At 49.7% G+C, this 27,186-nt stretch overlaps 1 protein-coding gene across 1 annotated transcript in view; it reads right to left on the bottom strand.

The window, feature by feature from the left end:
- The window catches only part of KIF26B (kinesin family member 26B), a 385,389-nt gene extending 361,474 nt beyond the window's left edge, over positions 1 to 23,915 (bottom strand). Inside the window, exons 1-2 of the mRNA XM_036277591.1 lie at positions 23,405 to 23,915; positions 22,255 to 22,656 (exon numbers count right to left, since the gene is read on the bottom strand). Coding sequence (XP_036133484.1) covers positions 22,255 to 22,656; positions 23,405 to 23,467 — 465 coding nt within the window. The 5' untranslated portion in view covers positions 23,468 to 23,915. The remainder of the gene's footprint in view (positions 1 to 22,254; positions 22,657 to 23,404) is intronic.
- Between the last annotated feature and the right edge of the window lie 3,271 nt (positions 23,916 to 27,186).

The following is a 27,186-nucleotide window of genomic DNA, read 5'->3' as shown; positions in this document are numbered from 1 at the left end:
CCAAGCTTTCTTGTGCTCAGTGCCCGAGTCCTGGAGTTCATCTCCCACCTCCCCGTGGCCTGTGTCACAGTCCTCCCGCCCCTCCAATGATATGTCAGAGATTTTGGCAGGATCTCCAACCCCTGCCTGTCCGTGTGCCAACTCTCACGTCAATCTCTGGAATTTTGACTCTACCCAGCATGTAATGGCCACTCTGTATGTTTTGTTAAAAAATAAAGAGCAGAAAGGAAAATCCACAGTGGAATTCTAAATCTGTCTTGTTGAAACCTGAATGAGTCTGGGAAAATTTTTTGCTACGGGAAAAGTTAATGATCGTAACTCAGAATGGATCTTAGACCGAAGTCGGAGCTAAAACTATAAAACTCTTAGAAAAACATGTAAGAATAAATCTTCATGAACTTGGGTTAGGCAACAATTTCAAACTGTGAAAAGCAAAGCAATAAAAGAAACATTAAGAAGTTGAACTTCATCAAAAATAAAACTGTTGTGCCTCAATGACATCATCAAAGAAGTGAACAGATAACCTACAGATGGGAAGAATACTGGCCCATCACGTGTCTCATATCTAGAGCAAGCTCAGTAACAATAACAAAGCCCAACTAAAAGTGTACAAAAGAGCCCTGGCTGGTGTATTAATTATCCATGCACCAAAGGGTCTCAGGGCACATGCGGAAGGCAACCTATGGATGTCTCTCTCTCTCTTTCTCCTCTGCCTCCTCCCCCCCTCTCTCTAGAATCAATGAAAGTATCCTCTGGTGGGGTTTTTTTTATCCTCACCCGGAGACATTTTTGCATTTATCTTCAGATAGAGCTGGAAGGAGAGATAGAAAGAGAGAGAGAAACATCGATTCAAGAGAGACACATCAAGTAGTTGCCACCCACACGACCCCAACTGGGGCCAGGGACAAACTGCAACCGAGGCATGTGCCCTTAGCGGGAACCGAACCCGGGACTCAGGTCCGCTGGCCGACACTCTAACCGCTGAGCCAAACCAGCCAGGGTGAGGAGTTTTTTTTTAATGAACAAAGATTTTATTAGACATTTCTCCAAAGAAAACATAAATGGTCAATAAGCAAATGAAAAGATGCTGAACCGCATTAGTAAGATGCAAGTCAAATCCACAATAGGGTACCACCGCACAGCCCCCAGAACCAAAAAGACAACAGCCACTGCCGCTGAGGATGTGTAGAAAGGAACCCTTGTCTGTTGCTGGTGGCTGCTGGGAACGTAAAGGGTGCAGACACTCTAGAAAACAGTTTGGAAGGTTCTCAAAATCTTCAACACCGAGTGACCACGTGAACTGGCAACTCCAGTGCCAGGTACCTCTACCCATGAGAAATGAAAACTGATGTTCACACAGAGACTGATACACAAATGTCCATAACGGCATTTTTTGTAATAGGAATAAACTGGAAATAACCCCCACAGGCATCCACTGATGAACAGATATACACCACGGCTCCATCCACACAATACTATCTGGCGGTCGAAAGGAATGACGTCGACGTGGTGGGCCTTGAACACATCGTCCCAAGTGAAAGAAGCCAGTCACAAAGGCCACATGTCACGAGACTCCGTGTACATAAGACGTCCAGCACGGGCAAAGCCACAGAAACAGGAAGTGCACTCGTGGCTTCCTGTGGCTTGGGGGGAGAGGGGGGGGACTCCTGATGGGCACAGCATTTCTTTTTGGAGGGACAGAAGTGTTCTAAAATTAGATGATAATAATGGCTGCCAAATTCTGCAAATATGCTAAAACCCACTGAATTGTACATTTAAGACAGGTGAATTTTATGGCATGTCAACTGTGTCTTAAGAAAGCTATTAAAAAAAAAGAAGAAGAACGAATTCACGTTCTTATGTGTCCAGCCGTTTGGCCTACACAACTATGTCCACACAAAGATTGATACACAAATGTCCAAAATGAGCAACAGCCCATGGGTGGGCCGGCCCATCCCCGTGGTCCCGCCTCCTGCCTGTCTCAGAAAGCTGTGAGGGAAAGGCTTTGCCAAGGCAAACAGAACAAGTCCCATCTTTTCCCTAAAACCATCATTTCCCGAGGAAATCAATCCTTAAAATAATAAATAAAAAGAAGAAAGCAAAACCAGACAGCCCCTTCAAACCTGTCTCCAGGCGTCACCAGGCTTTTAACCAACCCAGCTCCACAAACACCACAGTCTCTTCCCAGAACTGAGCCAGGTGGTGCCAATTTTACTTTTATCTGGATTATAATGTAATAAAAGCAATATTCCTTTTCTTGTGACCGGGTTTTCTGGTGTGGTTTTTTGTGTTTTTTTTTAACTTTACTACTACATTTTTCTCTCCTGAATTCTCCTGAGCTAATGTGATACAATCTCGAAAATTTACACCATAATGAGATCAAGAGGGGTTGGCAAGAGCCTGTGCAGTAAATTGGCATCCGTGCTAATCGATAACCTACTTTCGGATGAAAAGCCTCGGCCCCCCCTCCTGCACGGGCGCGAGGAGGCCCCTTCTCGGGGTGAGCGCTAATTGCCAGCTCACAAAGCCCGGGCAATCTAATCCAGGTGATCCATTAGCGGGAACCACTCCGGCAGAGGCCAGAAAGAATGGGGAGGAATCAGGGGAAAGAGGTTAAACAGCACAGAAGTGAGTTAAAGGGAAAAGGGGGTTGAATTTGTGTGAGAGAGAGAGAGAAAGAGAGGAACTTCGCTGTGGAAAGAGCTGGAAAGAGCTGGAAAGAGCTGGAAAGAGCTGGAAAGAGCTGGAAAGAGCTGGAAAGAGCGGGGCGTGCGGGCGAATTCCTCCCCGTGAGAACAGAGGCTGCGCCCGGGCCCCAGTCTGCGGGGCTCGGTGGGGAGGGAGGCCCCCGGCCCCCATGGTGGACAACGGGAATCTGCTCCGTGACTCCAGGAGGACCCCAAATGCTGCTCTGGTCACTGACAAGTGTGTGACACCCTGTGATTTGCTTCTTCCTGCTTTCTCTCTCACCGTGGCCACGGTAACCCTGGCCCAGGACCTGCCCACCCACTTCAGACGGAAAACCGAACCAGCACCGGGGCTGCAAGCACATTGCAGCTGTTTAAAGTGACCACAATTTCCCTCTCCTCCACTCCTCCCGACACCCCCAGCCTCTGAAGGTCCAGGCGCAGGCCGAGGAGGTACCCGAGTGCCTCCCACACTTAGAAATGGGGAGAACCTGGCACCCTCAAAATAGTTCCTAGGAAAACGAAAGTTCCCGTGAAACCACCTTTCAAAGGCAAGATATTCCTCTAAAAGTATCACAAGGCTCTTGCCTGTCTCCGGCTGGTCGCGCCTCCCTCCAGTGCCTCTCCCCGCTGCTGTTGGGGACTGTCCTGGGGCGCAGGTCTGGTCCCTGTCGCAGTTCTCGGCCAGGCCGCAGCCCTGCACCGTGCGCCGTGCTCCTCCGTGGCTCCCACCCAGGCCCCAGCAGCACGCGCGGCCCCACGTGCGTCCAGGCTTTGCCCCCACGTGCGTCCAGGCTTTGCCGCCACAGCTGCAGCTCCTCAGAAGCCTCCCGCCCTCTGCCATCAAGGGAAACACCTGCCCCCACCCCCCAGGCTCACATGGACGGCCTGCCCCCACTGCACCCTCCACTTGCCCTGTGGCCTTCGTTGTTGACGTGTTTGCCTCCCCTTCCAGTTGATAACCCTCCTGAGAGCAAAGTCTGGGCCTCGCTGTGTCGGAATCCCCAGCAGGTAACAGGGAGGCCAACGTTCCGAGCTGGAGATGTGTGAGGAATGAGCAAGTGAATGAGGAGATTTAGTGAAGTCACTGAGGTCTTTCTCCTTCAAGCTCGGAGAGTTTCAAACACTTTTATTTCAAAATAACAGGGAGGGGAGGGTGATGGGGAGCTGTTCCATGGGACAGTTTCAGTTTGGGAAGATGAGAAAGTTCTGGAGATGGATGCTGGAGGGTGATGTTTGCACGACACGTGAATGTCCTTAATGCCACTGACCTACACACTGATGACGGTTAAGTGGTAGATTTTATGCGCGTTCTACCACAACTCAAAAGAAAACGCTACAACTACAGACCTCCAGGAGGCTGCTGGCAAAGGGCCACCACAGCCTGGTCACCGCGGGGACAGAAAGCAGAGCTCAGGCCCCGCTCCTCTTACCTTAAAATGCAGCCCCGACCCCCAGTGACAGCCCCAAGGTCACACTGGGTTACTTGGTTGCACCTGAAAGTTCTGAGCTCCTAACACAGCGCCCGCACATAGTAGGTGCTCTGAATCTTTCCTGAACATTCTAGAATCGCTTGACTAAGCAGCAGCTCCAGGCTCAGGGCTGGCTCTGAGGTCCAGGCCTTTCTCCTGTCACAGTGGTGGTGAGGTGTGACCTCGTGGGGTCCTCTCCTGAGGGACAGAAGACTCTGTGCCCAGGAATGTCAGGAAGGGCCCGGCTCCTCCATCCACCGGTGGGCACAGCGCCCCCTGCTGCACACCAGCCAGCCCCTCCCCCAGGTTCCTCCTCCCCCGTGGAAGCCGGTCCAGGCCATCCCTGCGCCAACTCCTCTGCCTCTCTCAAACAAAGAGCTGCAGTCCCCACTCTGTCTTTCATTTCCTCCTCCGAAACCCAGGACCTGAGGCCATTAAACCTGTGACAGGAAAAACCAGGGTTCCGGGGGTTCAGGAGAGCATTTTTCTCTTAGCCTCACTTTAAGGGTCATTTCACTAATCAGAAACAGGCCCAAACTGCCACCGCCATCATCCATCACCAGAAGGCTGGGGGGAAATATACACACACGCCCGACAAGCGAAATCAGAACCACGAGGCAAGGAATCCTGCCCGTTTCTCAGACAGCGAGGGGACAGGGCTCCACAGAGACGCCATTCAGAGGAGGCTGCCGGGAAGTCGGGGACAGTCCCTGGCCCTCCCAAAGTGCTCTCCTGGCTGCTCAGATAGCCATCCATCAGTGTCACGTCCGATCGTCATGCTAACAAGCACAACAGCCCAGCTTCTTCACACGTCGGACACTCCGCAATCCTTCCCCCAAAGAGCTCTGAACAGGGTTACTTAACCCTACTCTTTTATTAAGTCACTGTATTGTCTTAGGGGGCTAGGGGTCAATAAAGACAGGGCTACCTTTGTTTAAGAAACAGGGGAACTGGCTCTGGCCAGTTTGGCTCCGCAGTTAGAGTGTCGGCCTGCGGACCAGAGAGTCCCAGGTTCGGTTCCCGCTAAGGGCACGTACCTCAGTTGCAGTTTGGCCCCAGCCCCGGTTGGGGTTGTGTGGTGGCAACCACTCGATGTGTCTTTCTCACATTGATGTTTCTCTCTCTCTCTCTTCCTCCCTCTCTCCTTCCCACTCTATCTGAAGACAAATGCAAAAAGTCCTCAGATGAGGATAAAAGAAGAAAAAAAAAGAAATGGGAACTGGCCACACCGTGTGTCTGTGCAGACGGTACAGCAAATGGCTGCAGAGTGGTCTGCAAACTGCCTATTCAAAAAGGTGCCTGAGCTAGCGCATCACGCCCGGTTCTACCCAGGAGTGAACATTACCTACCAAGGTCACGGGAAGAACCACCTGACATTCAGAGGACCATCACCTGTGGTCCACCCTGCCAGCACATTCCTTCCTCTGCAGGTGAAGGCACAGTTCATAAAAGGAGTGGACCCAGCAGGTGTCCCTGAGCCCTTACACTGGGCATGAAAACGCTGAACTAGGCCCCATGCCTATCTGGTGTCTTCAGGGGAGTAGCGTCTTGGGGACAAAAGCTAACAGATGACATATTGCACACCTGCCAGGCCCTTCAGCACACCTATGCCCTCAATGGCCAGCCCGGCACTCAAGGGTATGCAGCTTGCTCAAGGGAATTAACAGAGGTGTGTGCGGACTACACCAGGTCTGGGGGTTTGGGCTCCTGGCGGCAGGCCCAGCCACAGCAAACACACAGGGAACGGGGTGGGGGCATCCCGGCTGGCCTCTGGAATGCAGAAAGAGAAGGAAATAAAATCCCATAAACTTCTCTGGTCCCCTTCATAGACTGCGACTTTCTACTCACCATTAAATTCTGGTATGACCTTCACAGATCTGAAACTATGTCTTCCCAAAGAAATATTTTTTGGAAAATGATGCCAATGTCTCCCAGGGAGTAAACATTGAGGTAAAATGTCTCAGAATGACATTCGCCACTAAACAAAGCGATGCTGCCAGGCTGGTGGCACGTCCCTTTAGACTGTAGACAGGAAGCGGAAACTATGAGCAACGGACCAGACAAGAAGGGGCTCAGGAAGCAGGAACACAGTCAGAGGGATCTCAGAGCCCAGAGGTTGGCTTCTTTGTTATTTTTAAGTCATGGCTGGACTCAGTGACTTTCTGTACCTTGCCACAAATTTCTATCTCCTAATTTTGGTGCCTGTTTTGGTTAGTTGGTTGGTTTTTCAAGTCTTTACTTGACAGAATCTTGAAGGATCTCAGCCCATGGAAACCTGCCCTCGGCTGGCATTTGTACCCTCTCCCAAGTGCCTTGTTCTGCCCCCCATCACCCCTGCAGCTGAGTCACTACACTGTCATGCTCACGACACAGGTGACCTACCAGCCACCCAAAGTGAATGAGGCTGAGCCCTGGGCCCTGAGACCCAGAAAGGAGGTGAGTTTCAACCTTCTCAGGGTCTTGTTGCAGACCTGCACTCGTTTTTGGTGGAGCTAAATGATATAACTAAGATTTCCTCCTTTCTCAAAACTATAGCAGGAAACCAACACCAAAAAAACTAGATCTGCACCTAGCACTTTGCATTCCATGTATCTGCTCACGACATATGTTCACACAGAACTCACATATAGATTTTAGTCACGTGCAGCCTACATTCCAGGAATAAAGGATTACATCATTGGTATTTTTGTATTAACATTTACTGAAGTTACAAAATCATCTCCAGAAATGGCTGCTCCGTTCTCACACTTTGCCTTACCCGTTTCTAGGTGCTACCCAGGGAGTATGTCACCCTGTGCTTCTTCCCTCGTCTACAGAAGTGCGCTGAGTCTGAGGCTGCGGGCTCCACGCTGTCGTGGAATAAGGAGCTTTGCACCTCTGGGGCACAATGCAGAACCTGGGCTCCGTCAGCAGCATCCGAAAGCAGTCACTGGGCCAGCTGTGGTCTTCCTTACGACAAAAGTCACTGCTCTAGCTGTCCACCCTTGTGGGAAGTCTCAACCAGGAAAGGCAGCAAGGAATGAGCAGAGAGCCCCAAAATAAACCCCAATTAGCCAGAGTCCGTAAGGACGGAGGCCTGGGAGCCTCGGGGTTAGGCTGTGATACAGCAGTCCTGGCACAGACCGGGGGTGTGGTACGCTCTGGTGAATTCCCCTTCCCCAGTGTCAGACACCCATAAAGTCAGGTATTTAATAAGCCCTGAAATCTTACAAGCTCGGAGCACAGAAAAGGGCAGGCAGGGTCTCAGACTGAGTTCACTGCCGACCTTGATCGAGGGTCCGGGACTAGAAAGGTGACCAGCAAGCAGAGGATGCTGTATAAATAGTTGTGGAGTAGAACGCGGGGCAAGTCTCCTGCCCTCTCTCTCCTTTCTTTCTTTCTTTTGCCTCTTAAATGAAGTTAAGACTGGATCCAGCCCCGCATTCCTTGAAAGGATGCTGGGAGAAAAGAGGGAAAACGTGGCCAAGTCCCAGTGCAGTAACCTGAAGAAAGCAACCCTATAAATACAAGGTTCTATCAACATATCTGATCTTTGAAAGAGTCCATTTGGTCGACCTCCAAAAAGGCAAGACAACGAAACGCGTTGACAAACTTAGAAAAGTTACTCCGCCAGTGAACATATTGCTGTCAAGTACCCAAGAGCTAATAAGTCATTATTTTCAGTTTACTGTGAAATGCGCAATGTAGTTATAACGTATTAATAACTGTTATGCACGGAGCCATTTAATGCGCCGCCCTCACAAAGATTTATTTGTCACCTTAATGTGTTTACTCAGCGATGATGACTGCCTGTGGAGAACTTTCCAAACTGTCACAGGCACCAACAAAACAGTCGCTTTGCGCCTGTTTCTGCAGAACAGAGTAACGTAGGTGTCTCCCGGTGACACACGCCGTCCTACAGCGACAGAGGAGGAGCGGACGGGCTCCTGGCAGCCAAGGTCGGTCTTCTCGACAACGAGTGGGGGTAAGAGAAAGGAGAAAAGGACGATGGTCCAGGTACCTAACTTAGCTGAGTTTCCTCATCTGCAAAGTGAGAACCGTAACCTACCCTAGTTGTGAGGATGAAATGTGATAGGGCACAGCCCTGGCTGGGTGGCTCAGGTCGTCCCAAACACCAAAAGGTTTGATCCCTGGTCGGGGTACTGCTAGAGGCAACTGATCAATGTTTCTCTCTCTCTCTCTCTCTCCCTCTCTCTCTCTCTCCCCCCTCCCTCCCTCCTCTCTCTCTCTCCCCCCTTCCTGTCTCTCTAAAAATCATTTTCTTAAATGTGATATTGCACATAATGTGTTTAGATCAACAAAGATGATTACAATCACCCTTCATGACTATTACTGGATGAAATCTTCCGTGATTGGGCTGTCCATGGGGATCAGTCTTCCACTAGAACAATTATTTTGTGAAACAGTTTGTATTGCTATCTGTGTGTGTGTGTGTGTGTGTGTGTGTGTGTGTGTGTTAAAACACACATAATATTAAATTTACCATTTCAACCATTTTTCAATGCACAGGTCAGAGGCATTGAGTACAGGCCCATAGTTATGCAAACGCCACCACCATACATCTCCAAAACAACCTCTCTACTCATTGAGCAATAGCTCTCCATTCCCCCGGTCCCCAGCCCCCGGCAGCCACCATTGCGCGTCATTCTGTCTCTGAATTTGACAACTCTAGGTATCTCCGATAAGTGGAATCATACAGTATTTGTCCTTTTGTGTCCAGCTTATTTCACTCAGCAGAATGTCCTCAAGGGTCAACCATGTTGCAGCATGTGTCAGAATGTCCTTCCCCTTAAGGCTGAGTGGTACATAAATTCCACTCTATGTATCCACCACATTTTGTTTATCCATCCACCCACTGATGGACACGTGTACTGCTTCTGTGTTCTGGCTACTGTGGGCACTGCTGTCATGAATGAGGGTGTTGTGCGGCTGCCTGATGTGCCACATGGCATCAGCATCTGTCAAAACGGGTGAACAAGTCTTACGATTCAGGTAATTCCTCATGAAGGCAACACAGTGGGCTCCCCTCTTTGGACCCTTGATACCTGGTGATGCTGCGTTTCTCGGCAGACTCTCAGCCTGTTTCTATTCTCTGTTCATGAGGTTCCCTGGGGAGCCTCACCTTTTGCAGCCTCCACTCACCAATTCCTCCTCACCTTTTAGACTCAACTCAGCAGCCACTTCTAAGAAACCATCTCATCCCGCTCCCTATCCAGCCATGACGTTCCTTAAGGGGGTGCTGTGATGAGGAAGTGGCAATGGCGGGAAACAATGGCCTGAAGCAGGGGGGCTGCTCCCCGTGTGCCCCCAACTGTACCCACCCCACCCAGCAAGCCGTGAGGGACTCAAGGGCAGGGCTGTGTTTAACCATCTTTCCATCCCCAGCACTAAGTCCAGAGACCACATTTCTATACGGTAAGACCAAGGCATGTTTGACAAGCAGGTGAACAGACCGGTAAATAGAGAAATGGATAATGAGAGAATAAAGAATGAATAAACTAAATGTCAATTGTGTCGAAAAATCCTGGAGCCCGGAGGTCAGCATCTAGAATGTAAGTTTTACTTTTCTCTGAGTTTGGATACTCACATTTAATGAACACCTACTACGTGCCAGAAAAAATCGTGCCTCTGAAGCCATTATCCAAGCGAGGAAAAGAGACGGAAAGCATTAGGTCCTCCTCTCAGTTCACAGAGCTGGTAAATGACAGAACAGAGGTGCAGACCCAGATGTCTGGCTCCAGGAGCCACGCTCTTAATCACAAGAACAACGCGACATGGGGTGACCTCTGTGCCGTCGTTCTGTGCTTACAAAAGGCTAAGGACTGCAGAGGGCAATCTGAGGTCTCCAGGAGTAGACGTGATGAACAGTGTTCAAAATCAATGGCATTCGTTTAAATCGACATATTAAATTGAATTTTGCCCTATGTAAGCATCATAAAGAGGGTCTGGAAAGTCCAGGATCCTATGAAAGAGATACTAAAGGATGCTCTCAGCCAGAACCATGAACTCCACGCCACTTCTTCCCAGAACCAGCCCAGCCCGGGGATGTCTGTGGCAAAACCTCCCTGTTTCCTTGCTACGCTGCACTGAATGATGGGAAACCAGCCGACCGAATTTCTCCTCTCACTTCCAACTCTGGAGCAGCTCCAAGCCTTCACCGGGAGAGATCCTTCATTGTTCCAGGCCCTCCTCCATCCTGGGTGTCACCGTGTGTCACCGTCTCACCAAACGAGGAAGGTAGAGCTCTATCCACTGTGTAGTGTCACTTCTCGGATGACAGGAGACACAGAACCGGAGGGGCCAGTGTCTGGCTAAGTGGCCTCACACGGGCCCTCTCCGTTGAGCTCCAACCAGTGATCATAAATGTACTCCTTGGAATACCTGGGACCCCATTCTAAGCATCCAGGGAGCGTTCCCATAGTCCGTTATTCTGCCAGACTAGAAGTGAGTATCACTGCATTAAGCTGAGCAAAAACAAGGACATGGCGACTAACAAGAAATTCAAGGACGTCCGAACTAGCTGGTCCATAAACACGTAGACCAGCATCCACCCGGGAAGGACCACGCTCACACTTGGATCCCTGCAGATTCCACTCGTCCAGGGACTAGGAGACGTGTCAGTGGGACGGCATTGTGCCACTCCCCGGGACTCGCCAGCCACCACCTCCCACCCCATCACCTTCTTTCATCCCCAGTGAGATTTTTTTTTTTACTTTCACAAGGCCGGAAATCCTTGGAGAATTCGTGTATTTAAAAAATAATTACTGTCTACTGGGTGCACAGGCACCAAACAAAACAAATTAATAAGCTCCGATGACTGCGCTCCCAGGGCTCAGAGTCCAGGAGATCTCCCAGGGCAAAACATCTGCATAAAATCCTATCAGAAGCTGCTGGAGAGTTGGGAGCCCGAGGTGTTCCGGGGGACCCTGGGCCAGCTTCTCAACCTCTCCATCATCCCGTTATCTCCTTCCTGACCGTCATAAAGAGGCATTATGGACAATCACTAATAACCACGAGTACTCCATAAAAAAAAGTAAATTAGCACAGCTGACCACCACAAAAAGGCCACAGCCAGCAACTTCCTTCCCAGGGGCTGCCTCACACAGGAAGCAGAGAGGCGGATTAGGCACATTAAAAACGTGCCCCTTTGTATTACATTTACCACCCTGGCTGCAAAAGATGCTCGTAAAGCCATCATTAGCAGACTTGCAGCTGTCAACCCTTCCTCCACTCTCAGCCTGCGGAGACAGTCACCATCCTTCTGGCTGAATGCCCTTTAATTGCACAGCCCACTTTATTAGCTGCCTTGACCTCCAATAAAAGCTTCGGCCTCACAATGTCTGAAACCTGAGACAGGATGTCTCCCCTGTTACCTACTCCTCTGCTTCCTTCGGGGTTTCTGCAAAATGCACACACGCAGCCCTAGAAAGACTTCTCCTTAGCAATTGCACAAATAATGACAGGAGCAAATTCAGGAACAAGAACAAGAGGTGCAATAAGGGACAGCGTCTGAGAACATAATCAACAAAAACACATGGAGGGCTTGTCGTACTGAAGGCAACGTGCTGAGCTGCTGAAGGCTCTATCCATGCTGCCGGACGTCAGTGCAGAGATCTGGGTGCAAGAATGAGGAGTCATAAGTGGTATTCCTGCTGCTTTGCGTCTCTTCTCAACTGCCCTAATGAGCTCTGGGCTGCTCAAGGCCAAATGAAGTTCTGCTTTTCATCGGTGCTCCCCGAGTTGCGTTTACACTCAAATACAAATATAAATTATTACCACTGAAATAAAGGGGAAACAGTCACAGGGAGCAGGTAGTTTAAGAAGATACCTGGGCTAGTGGTAAAGAAAAATAAAATCGACAATAACTTAATGGACCTTGTTGACTCATTTGTAGACCACTGTATCAAAAACTACAGAGTTGTCCTGGCTGATCTGGCTCAGCGGTTAGAGTGTCAGCCCTCAGACCAGAGTCTTGGGATTGATTCCCAGTCAAGGGCATGTTACCTCGGTTGCAGGTTCGGTCCCCGTCGCCAGTCAGGGTCATGCAGGAGGCAAACAAGTGATGTGCCTCTCTCACATCGATGTTTCTCTCTCACTCTCTCTCTCCTCCTCCGTCCTTCCCACTCTATCTAGAAATCAATGAAAAAATAACCTCGAGTGAGGATTAAAAGAACTACAGGGTTATTACACCCAAGTCACAGGCATGGGAATGATAAGTATTGGTCTAAACAATTATGGCCCTATCCAGACATTTGAAGGAGTAGAAAAAGGAAGGAGAAATCAGAGGAGACTAAAAAGGTTTGGGGGAAAAATTAGATGAAGAATTTTTGGGGAGAATAAGGAATAAAATGCTTGGGGTTCTGGTGTTCCTATATGCTACCCAAGACTAACTCCCCAGAAATTATTTCTAAATCCTAATGAGTACAGCACATTTTTTAAAATGTAAAACTAAGCTTAAGCAGTCTTATAAGTAAGACAAACATTCCTTGCCAAACTGCTCTTTTAAAATCAATTGTCCTGTTGTTTGTCCATGTTTATTTCTGCTTACAAACACAGGGGACAGTAAGGTCAACAGCTTTATTAAGAAACAGGAAGAATCTTGTTAGTCCATTTATAACCCAAAGTCCAAAGACAGAATCATCAGCAATGAGGGTGCTACCACTACCTTCATCTGGATGGGCAAACACCTGGGCTGGCCGAGTCCCACGAAGGTGGCAGCTAATGGACCAGTTCCAGGCTCTTGGTTCAGCCAGAACTCCGTTAAGAACTTTGTGAAGTATCTCCCTCTGGGATCTGGGGCAAGAACTGGGCTCCACAGGGTCCTCGGGCTTCTCTGCAGCCTCACAGAGACTCGCAGGCCTGGAAGGAGTTTAAAGGCCACCAACTCCCACTCTCTTGGTTTACAAAAGAAAAAGAAAGCACAAGGCAGGCAGGTGACTTGCCCAAGATAACAATGCCAGTTAGTGCTGGAGACAAGACTGCACCTCTTTCTCCTCGTCTAAGGACAGTCCTTCTTAACCTAAACATCTGGGATTGTTGACAACCTCCAGTGCCTACCAACCAACCACCCCTTTATTTTCATTTCTTTCGCCTCTCTCATCCTCCCTCCTTCTACTCCCCTTTATCTTATTCCTCTTCTTTGTCTCCTTCCTCCATCTGTCCCTCAGCCCCCACTGCCTGATGCTCCATTTCACAGCTGTGGGACCACAGGGAAGACATCCAAGGCCGCTTCTGCAGCTGCCATGTCCAAGGTCATGACGTCCATCTACGGAAAGACACGCAACTGAGCCAGGCAGCCGATTATCTTTCTTTTTTTTTTTAATTCTCACCCGAGGACATTTTTCCATTTTTTGTTCAGGTAGAGTGGGAGGGAGGGAAGGAGGAGAGAGAGAGAGAAACATCGACGTGAAAAGGACACATCGAGTGGCTGCCACCCACCCGACCTAACCAGGGCCGGGGACAAACTGCAACCGAGGTACATGCCCTTAGCGGGAACCAAACTGGGTCTCTCTGGACCGCAGGCCGACGCTCTAGCCACTGAGGCAAACCGGCCAGGGCCTGATTATCTTTCTTTCTTTTTTTTTTTTTTGTTAATCCTCAACCGAGGACATTTTTCCATTTTTTGTTCAGATAGAGCGGGAGGGAGAGAGAGGAAGAGAGTGAGAGAGAAACATCGACATGAAAGGGACACATCGAGTGGCTGCCACCCGCACAACCAACCAGGGCCGGGGACAAACTGCAACCGAGGTACATGCCCTTAGTGGGAACCGAACCCGGGTCTCTCTGTACCGCAGGCCGACGCTCCAACCGCTGAGCCAAACCGGCCAGGGCCTGATTATCTTTCTTAAACAATTGCACTTGCCAGTTGTTTGCTTGAATTCGATTGTCCGTTTCCTGTATAACCATTTGGGTAGGTGGCTCAACAGCGTTGGTTGGTGGTGCTGCTGCTGGTTTCTAATCAGTTAATAAATCAGTCTCGGATGGCTGGCTGAACTCCGCAGTAAGAGGGAGCAGGGGGTCGGGAAGTGGAGATTACAACTCTAAAGAAAGCAGCCACTATAAATAAGATGATAGTGTTTCATAGGAAGGCATAGCCATTCATTACTGCTAATTAAAAGACGGGATTACGGCACAGAAAAATCTCAAGCTCTGAGTTCCTATGTTATCTTAGAAAAAACCCTGAGTTGGCGATTACAAATCTCCGACGTCACTCAGATTAGATAAAGAAGGACTGCGGGTGTCCCTGCTGGGACGTGGACTGGAGGTTATTATCCGCAGTTTGCACTTTAAAAATAAAGCCATTGTGTGTGTAAGAACATTGAAAGATTTTGAAACCACGCTGGACGGAAAGCTAAAACTTCCCCCAAGAACTTCTGGTGGCCGGTAACAATATTGAGCTAAAACTCCATCAAGTTGAAAAGATGGATAAACAAGAGCCTTAGCAGTAACCTCGTCTATGACACTTCGGATATATTTAGATACAGTTCTGGTTATCAGAAGAACTCACTCTACCCTGGAGCCTCCTGAGCTGTTCACCCGTGTAGCAGCCTAAGAATATCGACTCTTTCTAAATCCGACTTCTAAGGTCCCTCCCAGCCCAGGTCAGCGCCAGCTCCGAGAGCTGGGATTTGTGCAGAAAACACGTCCTGGTGGGGGAGGGTGTCTTTATTTCCAGACATCTCCACAGGGTCTGGTCGGGATCGATGCGATAGGATCAGCAAAGCATAACTGCAAAGAAAACTGTCTGAGAAAGATAAAACTGGATTGGAAGGCAGATAAGCCAAAATTCCTGGCACTGCTCAGCCGCACATCGCATGCGCAGTCACTGTGGGAAACCTGCCCTCTCTCCTTCACCCACACACTGAACCCCACGTGGGCGGCGCTCCCTGCGGCCTCCGAGGGGGGCAGGGCTGCAAGGGGGTTTCCGGCTGTGACACACTCTCCAGCCACATTCTTGGCGCCTCTGCTAAAAGGAGTAGCTATGTACCAACTGAGCCTCCTAACAGCCCTGGTACAGCGCTCTCATCGACCCATTGTAGAGATGGGAACACCCAGGTAACTGGGCAGGGCCACACGCTTAGTCATGTAGACGGGTTCTGCACCCAAGTTATTGACCCCAGACCTTCATTTTTAAGGTCACAAGAGCCTGAAATAAACTGATCTGTCTTAACCTCTCAGGGTCCTCAACAATTCGAATGCTACCTCAGATGTCCTCACCTTTGCATCCAGTCCCGGACACACTGTCATTGCCTGTCCTTCCCAGGGCGCCAGAATGTCCTAACAAAGATCCCCAGTGACCCCCTATTTGCCAGTTCCCATTAGAGGAATAAAAACAGCAAGGAAAAGGAGTAATGAGCCCTGGCCGGTTTGGCTCAGTGGTTACAGCATCCACCAACGGACCAGAGAGTCTCAGGTTGTGGTTCATCCCCAGACCTGGTCCAGCCATGCGGGAGGCAACCAGTCGATGTGTCTCTTTCACATGGATGTTTCTCTCTCTCTCTTCCTCTCTTCCACTCTAAAATGGAAAATATCCTCAGGTGAGGGTTTCGTTTTTTTTTTTAAAAAAAGAGCATGAGATCTGGTCGGTTTGGCTCAGCCGTTGGAGCATCGGCCTGCAGACCAGAAAGTCTTGGGTTCGGTTTCCGCTAGGGGCACGTATCCCAAATAAATAAATAAATAAAATAAAAAATAAAAAAGAGCATGACTTCATGACTTCACATTGGTGGAATAAAATAAGGCTCTGTTCCTAAAAAAATGAAAATTTTAAAAGGTTAAACCCCTAAGAGTGGTAGACACCTTTCTAATTACTTGAAATCCAGTTTATTGGGATGGAGATGGGGTCTAGAGCATCCCAAAGGCAATAAACAGAATGATGGATACTGATTTACTATTTTGATAAATATTTCAAAAAATTTAGGAATACTGGTGTATTCTCTGTCCCTTTGCACCTCTGCAAACTCACTTTACAATATTGCTTATTGTTCGTGTAGGTATGAATGACCAATGGCAGCCCGTTCTAACAAGTTTTTTGGGGTTTTTTTTTTTTTTTTTTTTTGGTACATGCCCCTAGCGGGAACTGAACCCAGGACTCTCTGGTCCACAGGCCAACGCTCCAACCGCTGAGCCAAACTGGCCAGGGCAGTAGCCCGTTCTAGATGGTAAGATCACATAGGAGGTTTACAAAAGAAAAGACACTACGATCAGCCTGTGACTCAAGACAGTGGTTAAAAGAGGTTCAGTGTTGCCTAGCTGGTGTGGCTCAGTGGTTGAATGTTGACCCAGGCACCAAGAAGTCGATCGGTGTTGATGCTTCTCTCTCATCAATGTTTCTCTCTCTCTCAAAAATCAATAAAATATATATATTAAATATATTTTAAATATATATATATATTTTTTTTTAATCAGTGTTGTATTCCTGAAAAGAGTCTGTGTACACTAACGGACACTGCCAATTTGCAATCTTGGCCAGGATGGAAGAGGGGGAGTCTGGCAGCTCTGCTGACCTGGCACTGGATTGTGTAGCTGAAGGTCAGCACAGGGCCCTCGGCAGCGTTTGTCCAAAAGGGCTGACCACAGAGTCTCAACTGAGTGAATATTATATGAGCAAGTTCCTTTTCCCCTCCTTTTCATTCCAGCCCAGAAAATGACTCAGCTCAGAAGCTTGACAACCTCACATATTTTTCCCACCGCAACCCCCGCCCTGAAAGTGAAGTGACCATCGGTGAGCCCAGGAAAACTAATCATAACGTTGTCTCTCCAGCAGAGCGCCCCCGTTCGGGCAGTTACGGTAACAGTGACCCTCAACAGCTTTGCGGGTGGAAGGTCTTCAGGTTGCTCTGTTCCTACACCTTCAGTCACACTTCCTTTTGTGACCTGACCCACATCAATCACCTGGAAATCCCAGGATAAAGAAAACAAAGCAGGTCCATCCTCATTGTACCATGAGATCTTATGTATGTACATATGTGTGTGTGTCTAGTACAGTGCCTAGCATCCACTAACGGTAATTGTTAGCTCTTTATAATCATCATTATCGCCATCACCATTACTACTAGCTGATGAATGGTATGATCTGTGACATGCCAAAGAGCAACAATAATGTTGCCTAAATTTTATTGACTTAATCCTTCCAAATGCTGACAAATTACTAGCCTCAGCCATTTAAAAATCACATTTCTAATGCAATAATCCTATCTGCAGTGGGTGTGAAAGAAATTACTACAGGCCAGGGATTTTTACAAAGTGAATTAAGTCACTATAAAAATTGACCCTGTTGGTTCACAATTAAAAGTCTGGTAGAATGCAATGCCATCATTCCGTAGCTTGCTAAGCCTTAAAGAAGAGATTACTGTTCACGTGTCTCTGCTGGGAATGTTTTTATAATCCCTAAAATGTTTCAGAAATTTTTTTCAATGATAAATGCTACAGGACTTTTCCATTACTGATATTATCTATTAGCTGTTCCTTTATCTCAAATACTTCTGAAATGGAAAAGATTCAAACAAAGCTTTCTGAAAATAGTCATGTGTTCTTAGATTTCAGACGGGATTTTCTCGTAATTAATAAGTATTTAAAATGCAGTATATTTTATCTATTTATAGTGTGTCTTACAATGGCTTCTAGGGGACCTTTTAAATAGAGTTATTTTTTCATACCCCTCTTTTGGAGTGGGGAAAATACAAATATATATATGAAATCTCCAAGTCTAGACTTACTTGGGCTCTGGCTATTTAGAGTCTACGTTTGGTGTTTTTAAACCCCTATGACACATTCCTTTCTTTCATCTCTGTGACTCCTGGCCACCCTTCTCAGTATGTCTGGCTAATCTTCCTGATATTTCTGGGGCATAAATGAACCCAGAATATGTGACTGAGAACAAATCAGATAGGAATGTCTTTCTGGACTTTTTTTTTTTTTTTTTACATAAAAGAAGATTTTCTTTTATTGATATGGAAATGAACAGATGTCTGATAACCTTCTGCCAAACTGGAACATTTCTGCTTACTCCAGGGAATTCCTTTGGGCTGATGTTTCGCGGGGCTTACACGTCAACTCCAAAGTCCTGTTACAGATATCAGAACGATCCAGGGTAGCCCAGAACGGGAGATTCAGTCCTTGGCCCCCGTTTCTGGCTTGGTGCCTCGACTGTGTATGAAACAGGAAAGATACTCTTGCCAGTGGATATAAATTGGTTTTATATTTACACATTGAAACAGTGCAATGGGTAAAAGGACTGTTTTACTTAAAATCCCAACACTTTACAAACCCACATTCCTTCGTTTTTTTTCTCACCACTTCCACTTACCAGCCCTAGAAAAGAAACGGTATAACCCCAGTAAGTACTTTTTTACTGACTGAGGTAATAAAAATCAATCCGAGTGTTTTACAGTCGGCCACCAGGCACAAATCTTTACTCAGCCAGGTAAGTTGCTGTGTGAAGACTAGATCCAGGACATCATTAAGGGTTATGTGAGCTCACAGTTGTCACTTTCTACATTCCAGAGTCTGTTGTATTCCTAAATCTGCCTCTACTCTCTATGGCTTGCCAGAACCCTCAAACTCAATAATGCACACCACCAGATCCATTAGCAACCTCCTTGGCTCTGAGCTCCACCCAAACCGTCTCCTTCCACTTGCTGCCTCAGTTACTATCCCCATCCACGAAGTGGTCACTTGGCTACTGAGAATGCTCAGAACTGGGCGGTCACTCTGCAGGCACCAGAGTCACCGCCTAACTCCTGGGACATACCTGCATGGGCTCACCAGCGCATCACCTCACCTTCTTAACCAACTGTCCCAGAGACAGAAGTGGGGGACTTGCTCTGGCTGGTTTGGCTCAGCGGTTAGAGAAGCCAGTGGACCGAAGGGTCGAGGGTTTGATTCCTGGTCAAGGGCACATACCTCGGTTGCAGGTTCCATGTCCCTGGTGGGGTTCCTTCAGGAGACAACCAATCAATGTGACATCGATGTTTCTCTCCCTCCCTCCCTCCCACTCTATCTAAAATTCAATGGAAAGATACCCTCAGGTGAGGATTAACAACAACAACGGGGGGGGGGGGGGGGGGGGGATTTAACAGGATTTGCCACCTACCAACAGGCACAGCCCAAGAACGCATATGACAACATAATATTTGGGAAATGCACTGATGAAATTAGAAAGTGAAAGCAGATATTGTTTTGTAAATAAAACCCTACATTATGTAAAATATAAATCGACCAGAATCTTGTCTAATTAATAATCACTGACCCTCACGTCCATCTCTGAAGAATGGGAGCACTTTTGAAACCTTATCTAAAACAATTTTCATGACATTCTAACAGTTTGAATCATTTTTTTCTTTAATGCATCAGTGGGAAAGTTAAAAATACAGAGGAAAATTGATTTACTCAATGTCACAAAATAAATCAGTGGTGGAGAAAGACCTAAAACCAAATCATCCTAAACTAATAAGGTTCCTGGAGATGCTAGTCTGACTTTGACTCTTAAGTGCCTGCCTAGGAGACTGTTAATACCACCTAGGAGAATGTAATACTCTAGTTAAGAAAATATTCCCCAAATAGAGTTAAGCATCTTAAGCGAATTACAAAGATGATTTTTGCTAATTACCCCTCCAAAACATGTCTTTATCTTCCAGACTCTTACTCTCTAAGGCAAACTACATGCTGGAGTCACAATGACATCCCTTGTTCTAATGAAACTTAACTCCTTCTGTGCCTGAGGGTTACAGGGGTCCACAGTTTGCTCATAAATCCAGCTCTGGGAAGAAGAAAGGCCTTGTCTTTGAATGACATGGGCCTCCATCCATGGTGCTCAAGAGAACACAGCGTTTATTTGATTAAAATGTTGCAAACTTTAAAGGTGTAATGAAAATCGTACCTAATCTGAGGGTACCAGTGCTTTAAAAGGTAAAAAAAATCAAAGTGTTATTCCAGAGACATGCAGAATATTTTAGTTAAAATTGAGGCCCCATTTCTTGTTACTAACAATAAGGTAATCTGAATCACCATTGGGTCTCATTAAGTCTTGTGCACTCTCCTCTACCAAAGGTCATGCTACATTGCGCTATGTCACGTATAAAACTCCAGGTAGCTGAGGTACTGTGTGACATTCCTGCGTGTGCTTGATCCTGTGCACTGTCCCGGGGTGCGGAGCACTGAGGTGTAGCGGATCGAACGCTCCTTCTGGAGCCTTCGCTCTGACCACATGATCAGTTTCCCAGCATCACCTAACTAAAATGGGCCAACATGCTGAGCTGCCTTCTGTAACACTGAATGAATTCCCAGGCTGCTTCAACAAAACCAAAAATCTACTTTGTCACATGACCCCACAAAGCATGATGGGTGGATTTAGGCTTCAACATTTGTTCTTCTTCCTAAAGATTTCCTTTGCTTCCCCCATTTTTGTACGAAGGATCTATTTTGGTTCACCTTTGCACCCAAGAGCACTCAAACAAGAAGCTATTGTAAGAACAGGTCCTCAAGAATGTTCTAGAATGATCTGGTAGGCCGCAAATTATTAGGCTTTCCAAATATCAGATGTCAAATCTTTAAGAGCCAAGGGTCTCCCAAATTTACCACATGATCTAGTCTGGTTATATAATTTAACAGCATCCTACACTCTTCTTGGTAGACGAATAAGTCATGAGTTGTGCATTTTGTGGTGACTGTATCCTCCATTAGAATATAAGCTCCATATGGACAAGGACCATAGATACCTGTTATTTCATTGTTGCACTTAACACAGTGCCTTGAATGCCCTAGGAAATCCAAGGATATTGATCAACGACCAAAAGAGCAAATAAATCTGTGAGTGAAGAAATGGTGTAAAATTGAAAGCATGAAAGAAGCTCTTAGAATCCCTGAGATTTATTCTTGGGGTGTCCTGACGGTTTTATTATCCGACTACCAAAATGGCATACTGACAACAATCCACAAGTTAATTATTCCTGAGATAAATTCAGGATTCATAAAACCAATTCTCTCAGTGGTAATTTTCCACACTTAGAGTGTTACTAGTCTGTGGATATTTGTTTAATTTAACCCTTGCATCGCACAACATCCATGTGCATGTATTTGAATAAGCAGATAGGGTAAGCAGATGCAGTTATTCAAGTCCACTACTCAAAATCACAGTATTTCAAGTCACAGAAATATAAATTAGCAAGTGCCATTGAACAAACCCTATCAGAAATCTCAGAGCAATCCACTCTGTGTTCTTGATATTTTTAACCACTGATAAAAACTCTTTGAAGTGCAAGAGTAAATATTATCATTTGATAGCACTTGGACCCAACAGCGCAAATAGAATCGCATTGTGTTCCACTCTGGGGGCGCCTGGCACGAACCCGGCCGGCCCACAGCCGACAGGGTTGCCATGGAGAACCCAGTGTGCTTGGTGCTGGAGCAGGCCACCCCTCATCTTCTTCACACAGACAGAATGTCAGGGGGGAAAGATGGGTTTCCACTAGGTGTTTCTGTTTGTGTGATCCTGGGAAGGATGAGAAACGCCAACTCTGCTTGCTTTTACTTCTCCCACTGACATTTCTGTAAATGATCGTGGGTGGGGTGGGGAGAAAAATCTAATGAGCGGGCCAGCGGGCCTGGTGCGGGGCAGAAATGAAAGACCCAGGAGCTGGCCTCAGCGTGTGCCCGGCCTGCCACCCAGCAAAGGTGTGCTGATGCGCGGGCAGGGGGTCTCAGCACTGCGCAGGTCCAACAGAACAGCCCCGCAGGGGCCGAGATCACCGAAAGGGACTCCACGGCGTGGAGGTCAGCAAGACAAGTAACCTGGGGCATCCCCCGTGGGCAGTGAGGCCTGAACCCGTGGAAGGCCCCCACGCTCTGCGCCCCACCATGTCCTGGAGAGGGAGAAGCTCGAGGTCGCCCCCTACCCCCGGCTCGAAGCTGCCCCAGCCGTGCTAGCGTCCCCTCGGGTGCGGAGCAGCCCCCAGCACCGCCAAGGCTCCTCCGGCCGCAGCGAGGCGCGTCGTGGCTGCAGGAGGGGCAGCTGCCACGGGCTGGGGGCGGTGGGTGCCCTGAGGCCCGCCCGCGCTCCCGGCCAGCGCCGCGCGGCCACCCACCCCCGCGGCGCTCACCTTGCCGGGGAAGGGCCCCGGGAGCAGCAGCCTCAACGCCTGCCTCTTCAGCTCCACCAGGCGGGCGTTGCAGTTCTCGCACCAGACGCCGCGGTCCGAGCCGGGGGAGGAGCCGCCACCACTGCCCGAGCCCGGGGAGCCAGTGCCGAAGCCCGGAGAGCCGCCCAGGGAGCCTGGCGAGCTGGTGCCAATGCCTGGGGAGGCGGGGCCCGGGGAGCCCGTGAAGGAGCTCGGGGACGAAGTGCCGGAGCCAGGGGACGGGGTCCCCGATGAGCCGAGCGCCGAGCCTGCGCCCTCCGGGGTGGGCCGGCTGCCGGCGCGCGACTCTTCGTACGCTTTCCGGTACCAGCTCTCCGGGGAGAAGGGTGCCGCGGGCTTGGTGGGCGAGCAGACCTCATTCACCTGCGGGAGAAGACACAGCAGTGTCAGGGGCACCCTTCCCGGCATCTGCGCGCCACCAAGGGCCCGGCCGGACGCCAACGGCGCGCGTTCGGGACCACTCCGAGCCCTGCGGCCAACTCTGCCGGGTTAATTGTCCTTAAGTGAGCCCCCAACGCCCGGGTGCCCGCCCCCCCGCCCTGCGCGGTTCCCCGACGCCCGCGGAGAAGGAGATGGCTCGCTCCGGGGGTCTCAATGGTTTCTGCAAGGAGAACCCATAGATTCAGAGCCCCGCGCTTTTGAAAGCGACACCCATCCCAGCAAGAGCCCAGGTTCAAGATCCTGGAAGCCGCTATCCCGGGGTGGACGGGGAGGGGGAGGGAACGGTGGCTTCTGGATTTTTATTCATTCATTCGGGGTACAGCCCTCTGGATCCTGAAGGTACGGGTAAATGATCCCAAGGAACAGCAATAATTCATGGAAAATCCTCCCGTTCGGCATAACTCTCCCTTTAAGTGCAGGAATGCTGCAAAAGTTAGGGGTGCGGGGAAAGGGAGGCACGAGAGGACTGAAAAAATTCCCAGGACAAGGCGAGTGTGTGGGCAGCCGCGCGGGCAGACCGGCCTCGGCGCACGCACACCCCTCCGCGGCGCCTCTGCAGCGGGAGAGAGCTCGGAGCCGCCCAGCCGCGCCGCACGGTTCCCGGGAAGGGGAGACCCGGGCCGACGTGGGTCTAGAGACGCGTCTCCGCATTGTACCCGTCACAACTTACCCCGTATTTCTTGCCCCTGGTGGAGACCGCAAGCCTCTCTTTATTCCCAGCTACCGAATTCATGGTGGCTTTTTCAGAAGAGAGTGTCTTAATGTTCCACCAGCGCTACATCCACAAGGTCTTCCAACCCAGAAGGGTCTCCCAGTTGCAGGGGGCTGTCTTTTGGCCCTCAAGTCAAGGTTTCTTAATTGGGGGGAGGGGGAATGAAAGCAAATGGGCCCCAGAGGTAATAGCACCAATTTGCAGAGAGGGTTGGAGTGGGTGGTTTATCCTTTCTTCAAATACTGCTTTTCCTCATCCTCTTCTGCCTCCTCCAGTCACACGTTCTCTTTCCACGGTCACATCCAGATAATTGGCATTTCCCTCAGCCAAGTAAGTCCGTGTTCCTCCACCAGGGAAAGGAGGCTTACAATCAGGGCACGTGGCCGCCGCAGAGAAGGTGGGCGAGCCCTCGCCTTGCCCCCCGCCGGCGAGCCGGCTGTGGGAACTAGTCTCCTTCCCGCAGCGTGGTAACTGAGTTCAAAGAAATTCTCCCAAAATATAAAGATCCAGACTCGGGGTGGAGCCTCGGCGTGTCGCGGAGCCAATATCCGCCGGCCCGTACGTACTGCCTGACAGTTGCGCGAGGGCTGGGAAAGGGGCGGCTCGGCGGGGCCGGGCGCCGTCCGCGGTCAGGGCGCGCGTGTGCGCCCGGGCGCAGCGCGGAGCTTGGGGACCCGCGGCCCCGCCGCCCGGGAGCCTGCCGCCTGGCTGCCGCCGCCGCGCCGGCCGGGCTCCATTTTAGGTTGCGGCGCTCCTGCCTGACATTGAGAGGCCGAGAGCCGGCTGGGGGATGGGGGATCGTAAATCTCGCTCCGTGCGGGGAAGTTCCTGGTGAGTGGCCCGCGTCCAGGGCTTTAATGAAACACCGCTGCGCGCGCCTGGAGCCCAGGGGCCGCGCCGAGCCAGCGGGGCCGCACAGAAATGCGCCCGCGCCTCCCCCGCCCCCAAGTTCTTTCTCTTCCTGGCGAGGCTTGCAATTCTGCCTTTGAAATGCCGGGTAAAAGGGACTGAGTCACAAACAAGTCCGCAAACATGCCGGGTCCTCCCCCCCGCCCTTTGTTCTCCCAGACCTGCCCTGCAAACCTCTTCTGGAATGGCCCTGCCGACCCCCCGCCGACCACAGCCCCCCTCCCAACCACAGCCGGAGGACCGGGGTCCCCACCGCCTAGCCCCTATCTGCGAGGTGCCCGGCCGCCCATCGCTGGGACAGGGGAGCCCGGGATGAAGAGGCCAGGTCCGGGCAAGGGGAAACTGAGGGATTCGCCGCACTACACACGCGCAGCGAGACGGCGCGGGCCGGGGGAGGGGGCGTGCGAACTGGCCTTGGCCTCGCCTTGCCCCGGCCCGGCCCCTCAGCAACCCTCCTTCCTTGTCTTCCCGCGCCGTGGACCCACCGCGTCCCGGGAGCACCAGTCATCGCCCCTCGCGGACCCCCACCCCCCACCCCCACCCCAGGCGCAGCGCCCAGGAGCGCAGGAAGCCGGCCTACGCCGGGCTCCACACGTGGCTGCTCGGGGTGTCATTTTTCATTTCCCGGGAGTACATTTCTTCCAGTGATCCGGCAGGTCTGTTTTGTTGTGACCTTTAATTAACACCCCGCGAGACGCCTCTGCAAGGACCGGCCCAGGCCGGGGATCACGTGAGGTGTAATGGCATCCCGGCGCCCGCAGAGACCGGCCTGGGGTGGGCGAGGGCGCAGGGGGCGTTTGTCTCCGTCGCTAGCTTCGTTGTGTGATATGGAGGGGCAGGAAGACAATACTCTGGGGTGCTGGGACCCCGGGGCAATGCCCACACACACCCTGACTTCCTCGGGGAAAATGCCTCCTGTGACTCCCTCGCGCCGCCATCCACCCACCCTCCCGCCCTCCGCAGCCCTAGCATGGGAATATTTCACAGTCACCAAAGCAAGGTAAGGAGGTCACAATGAAGATGTCGAGAACCGTGTGGAAGTTTCCGTTACGTTCCTACTTCCAATTTAAAAGCGATCATATCAAGAGAGGACTTGGGGGGCGGCAGGGGGCAGGTACACCTCCAGGCAGCCCACGCCGGATCCCAGCCGCACCTGTACTCCGGGGAGATGCCGCGGGAAACAGCATCGCCATTAGCTATGCGCTGCTCATCAGAGGAACAGCGGCGGGTGGACAGGTGAAATGGACGTGCCCTGAGTGGGGAAGGTGGGGTGTTGGGTAGGGGGAGCTACTGGGGAGATGCCTGATACACCTTGGAGACAGAGACCAGAGCTTGTCTGATTTGCTTCATCAAGTAACCGAGTCCCTAAAGCGTGTTTGGTGAGCTCGGAGCGCCCTCTGTTGGTCAACGTTTACAATCGGAAGCCCGGAGAGTTTGATTTGAGGCTTTTAAAAAATTGATGTAAAATTTACAGAGACATGCACAAATTTTAAAGGTACAATTTTATGAATCTTAATTATTTTTTTTCTTTTTTCAATTTATTTTTATTTTTTATTTTTTGGTACGTGCCCCTAGCAGGAACCGAACCCGGGACTCTCAGGTCCGCAGGTTCATGCTCCAACCACTGAGCCAAACTGGCCAGGGCTCAATTTTTTTGAGAGAGAGAGAGAGAAAGGGAGAGGAAGAGTGAGAGAGAACGTTGATTGGCCGCCTCCTGCATGCCCCTTACTGGGAATTGGGCCCACAGCCTGGGCAAGTGCCCTGACCTGGGACTGAAGGGCAACCTCTTGGTGCATGGTCCATGCTCAACCACTTAGCCACACCGGCTGGGGGATTTTATGAATCTTGATAAAGGTATACTCCCAGTTAATCCAGAACCTCGATCAAGGTATACATTTCCATTACTCCAGAAAGGTCTCGCCTTTCTCTTCCTAGGGGAACCCCACCCCTTATACACAACCACTGCTCTGCTATCACCTCTGGTTGTTTTCGGCTTAACTCAAGGTTTTTGAGCTTCATATTGTTGCTGGTATCCCTCTGTTTTCTATTTGTATTGTTTCTCATTCCTGTCTCTCCTGCCTTCATGTTAATTGAATATTTTTTAGTATTCTGCTTTTATCTTTTTATCTCTAATGCTTATAATATGCATCTTTAATTTACCATGGGCTTAGAGTTAACATTGTGCCACTTCGTTCAAAATGTAAAAAACTGGATGTGAGGGCGATCTGGCTGCGACGTCTGTCACCTCATTGATCACCACGGTTGATTGGGCTGATCTGGCTGGCTAGGCGGGTGTCCCCGTCCTCCCTCACCTATCCATGTGCCTCCCTCCCGAAGCTGTGCGCTTGCCCTCTGTGAAGAGGCCTACCTTCCCCCCAAAGAGGAACGGTCTTCAGTCAAGAGTATAGGAGTAGCTGCGCTCCCCTGCTAGAACTTCCAAAGGAGCTCTCAAAATGTAAAAAACTTGCAACAATGTAATTCCATTTTATCTCCCTCCTTTGTGCTACAATTTTGATATATTTTATATATATACATACATTATAAAACCCACAACACAATCTTATCAATTTTACTTTAAACAATCTGCTGTCTTTTACTGAAATGAGAAAACTTTATATAGTGTATGTATTTACTCAGTTTTACCATGTCTAGGACTTTCTCCCCTCCCCCTGTCCCACAAAGAGCCAGCTTTCCAACTGAGTCATTTCCCTTCAGACTGAAGAACTTTCCTTTTTTTTTATTGTTGAAAATATTACAGATGTCCCCCTTTTTCCCCATTGATCCCCTCCTACCTTCCCCAGCCTAGTGTCCCTGTTGTGAAGAACTTTCTT

The sequence above is a fragment of the Molossus molossus genome, unplaced genomic scaffold, assembly GCF_014108415.1.
Source record: "Molossus molossus isolate mMolMol1 unplaced genomic scaffold, mMolMol1.p scaffold_m16_p_23, whole genome shotgun sequence".
Lineage (NCBI taxonomy): Eukaryota > Metazoa > Chordata > Mammalia > Chiroptera > Molossidae > Molossus > Molossus molossus.
The sequence above is the reverse complement of the archived record's forward strand: the minus strand, read 5'-3'. Positions and strand labels throughout refer to the sequence as shown.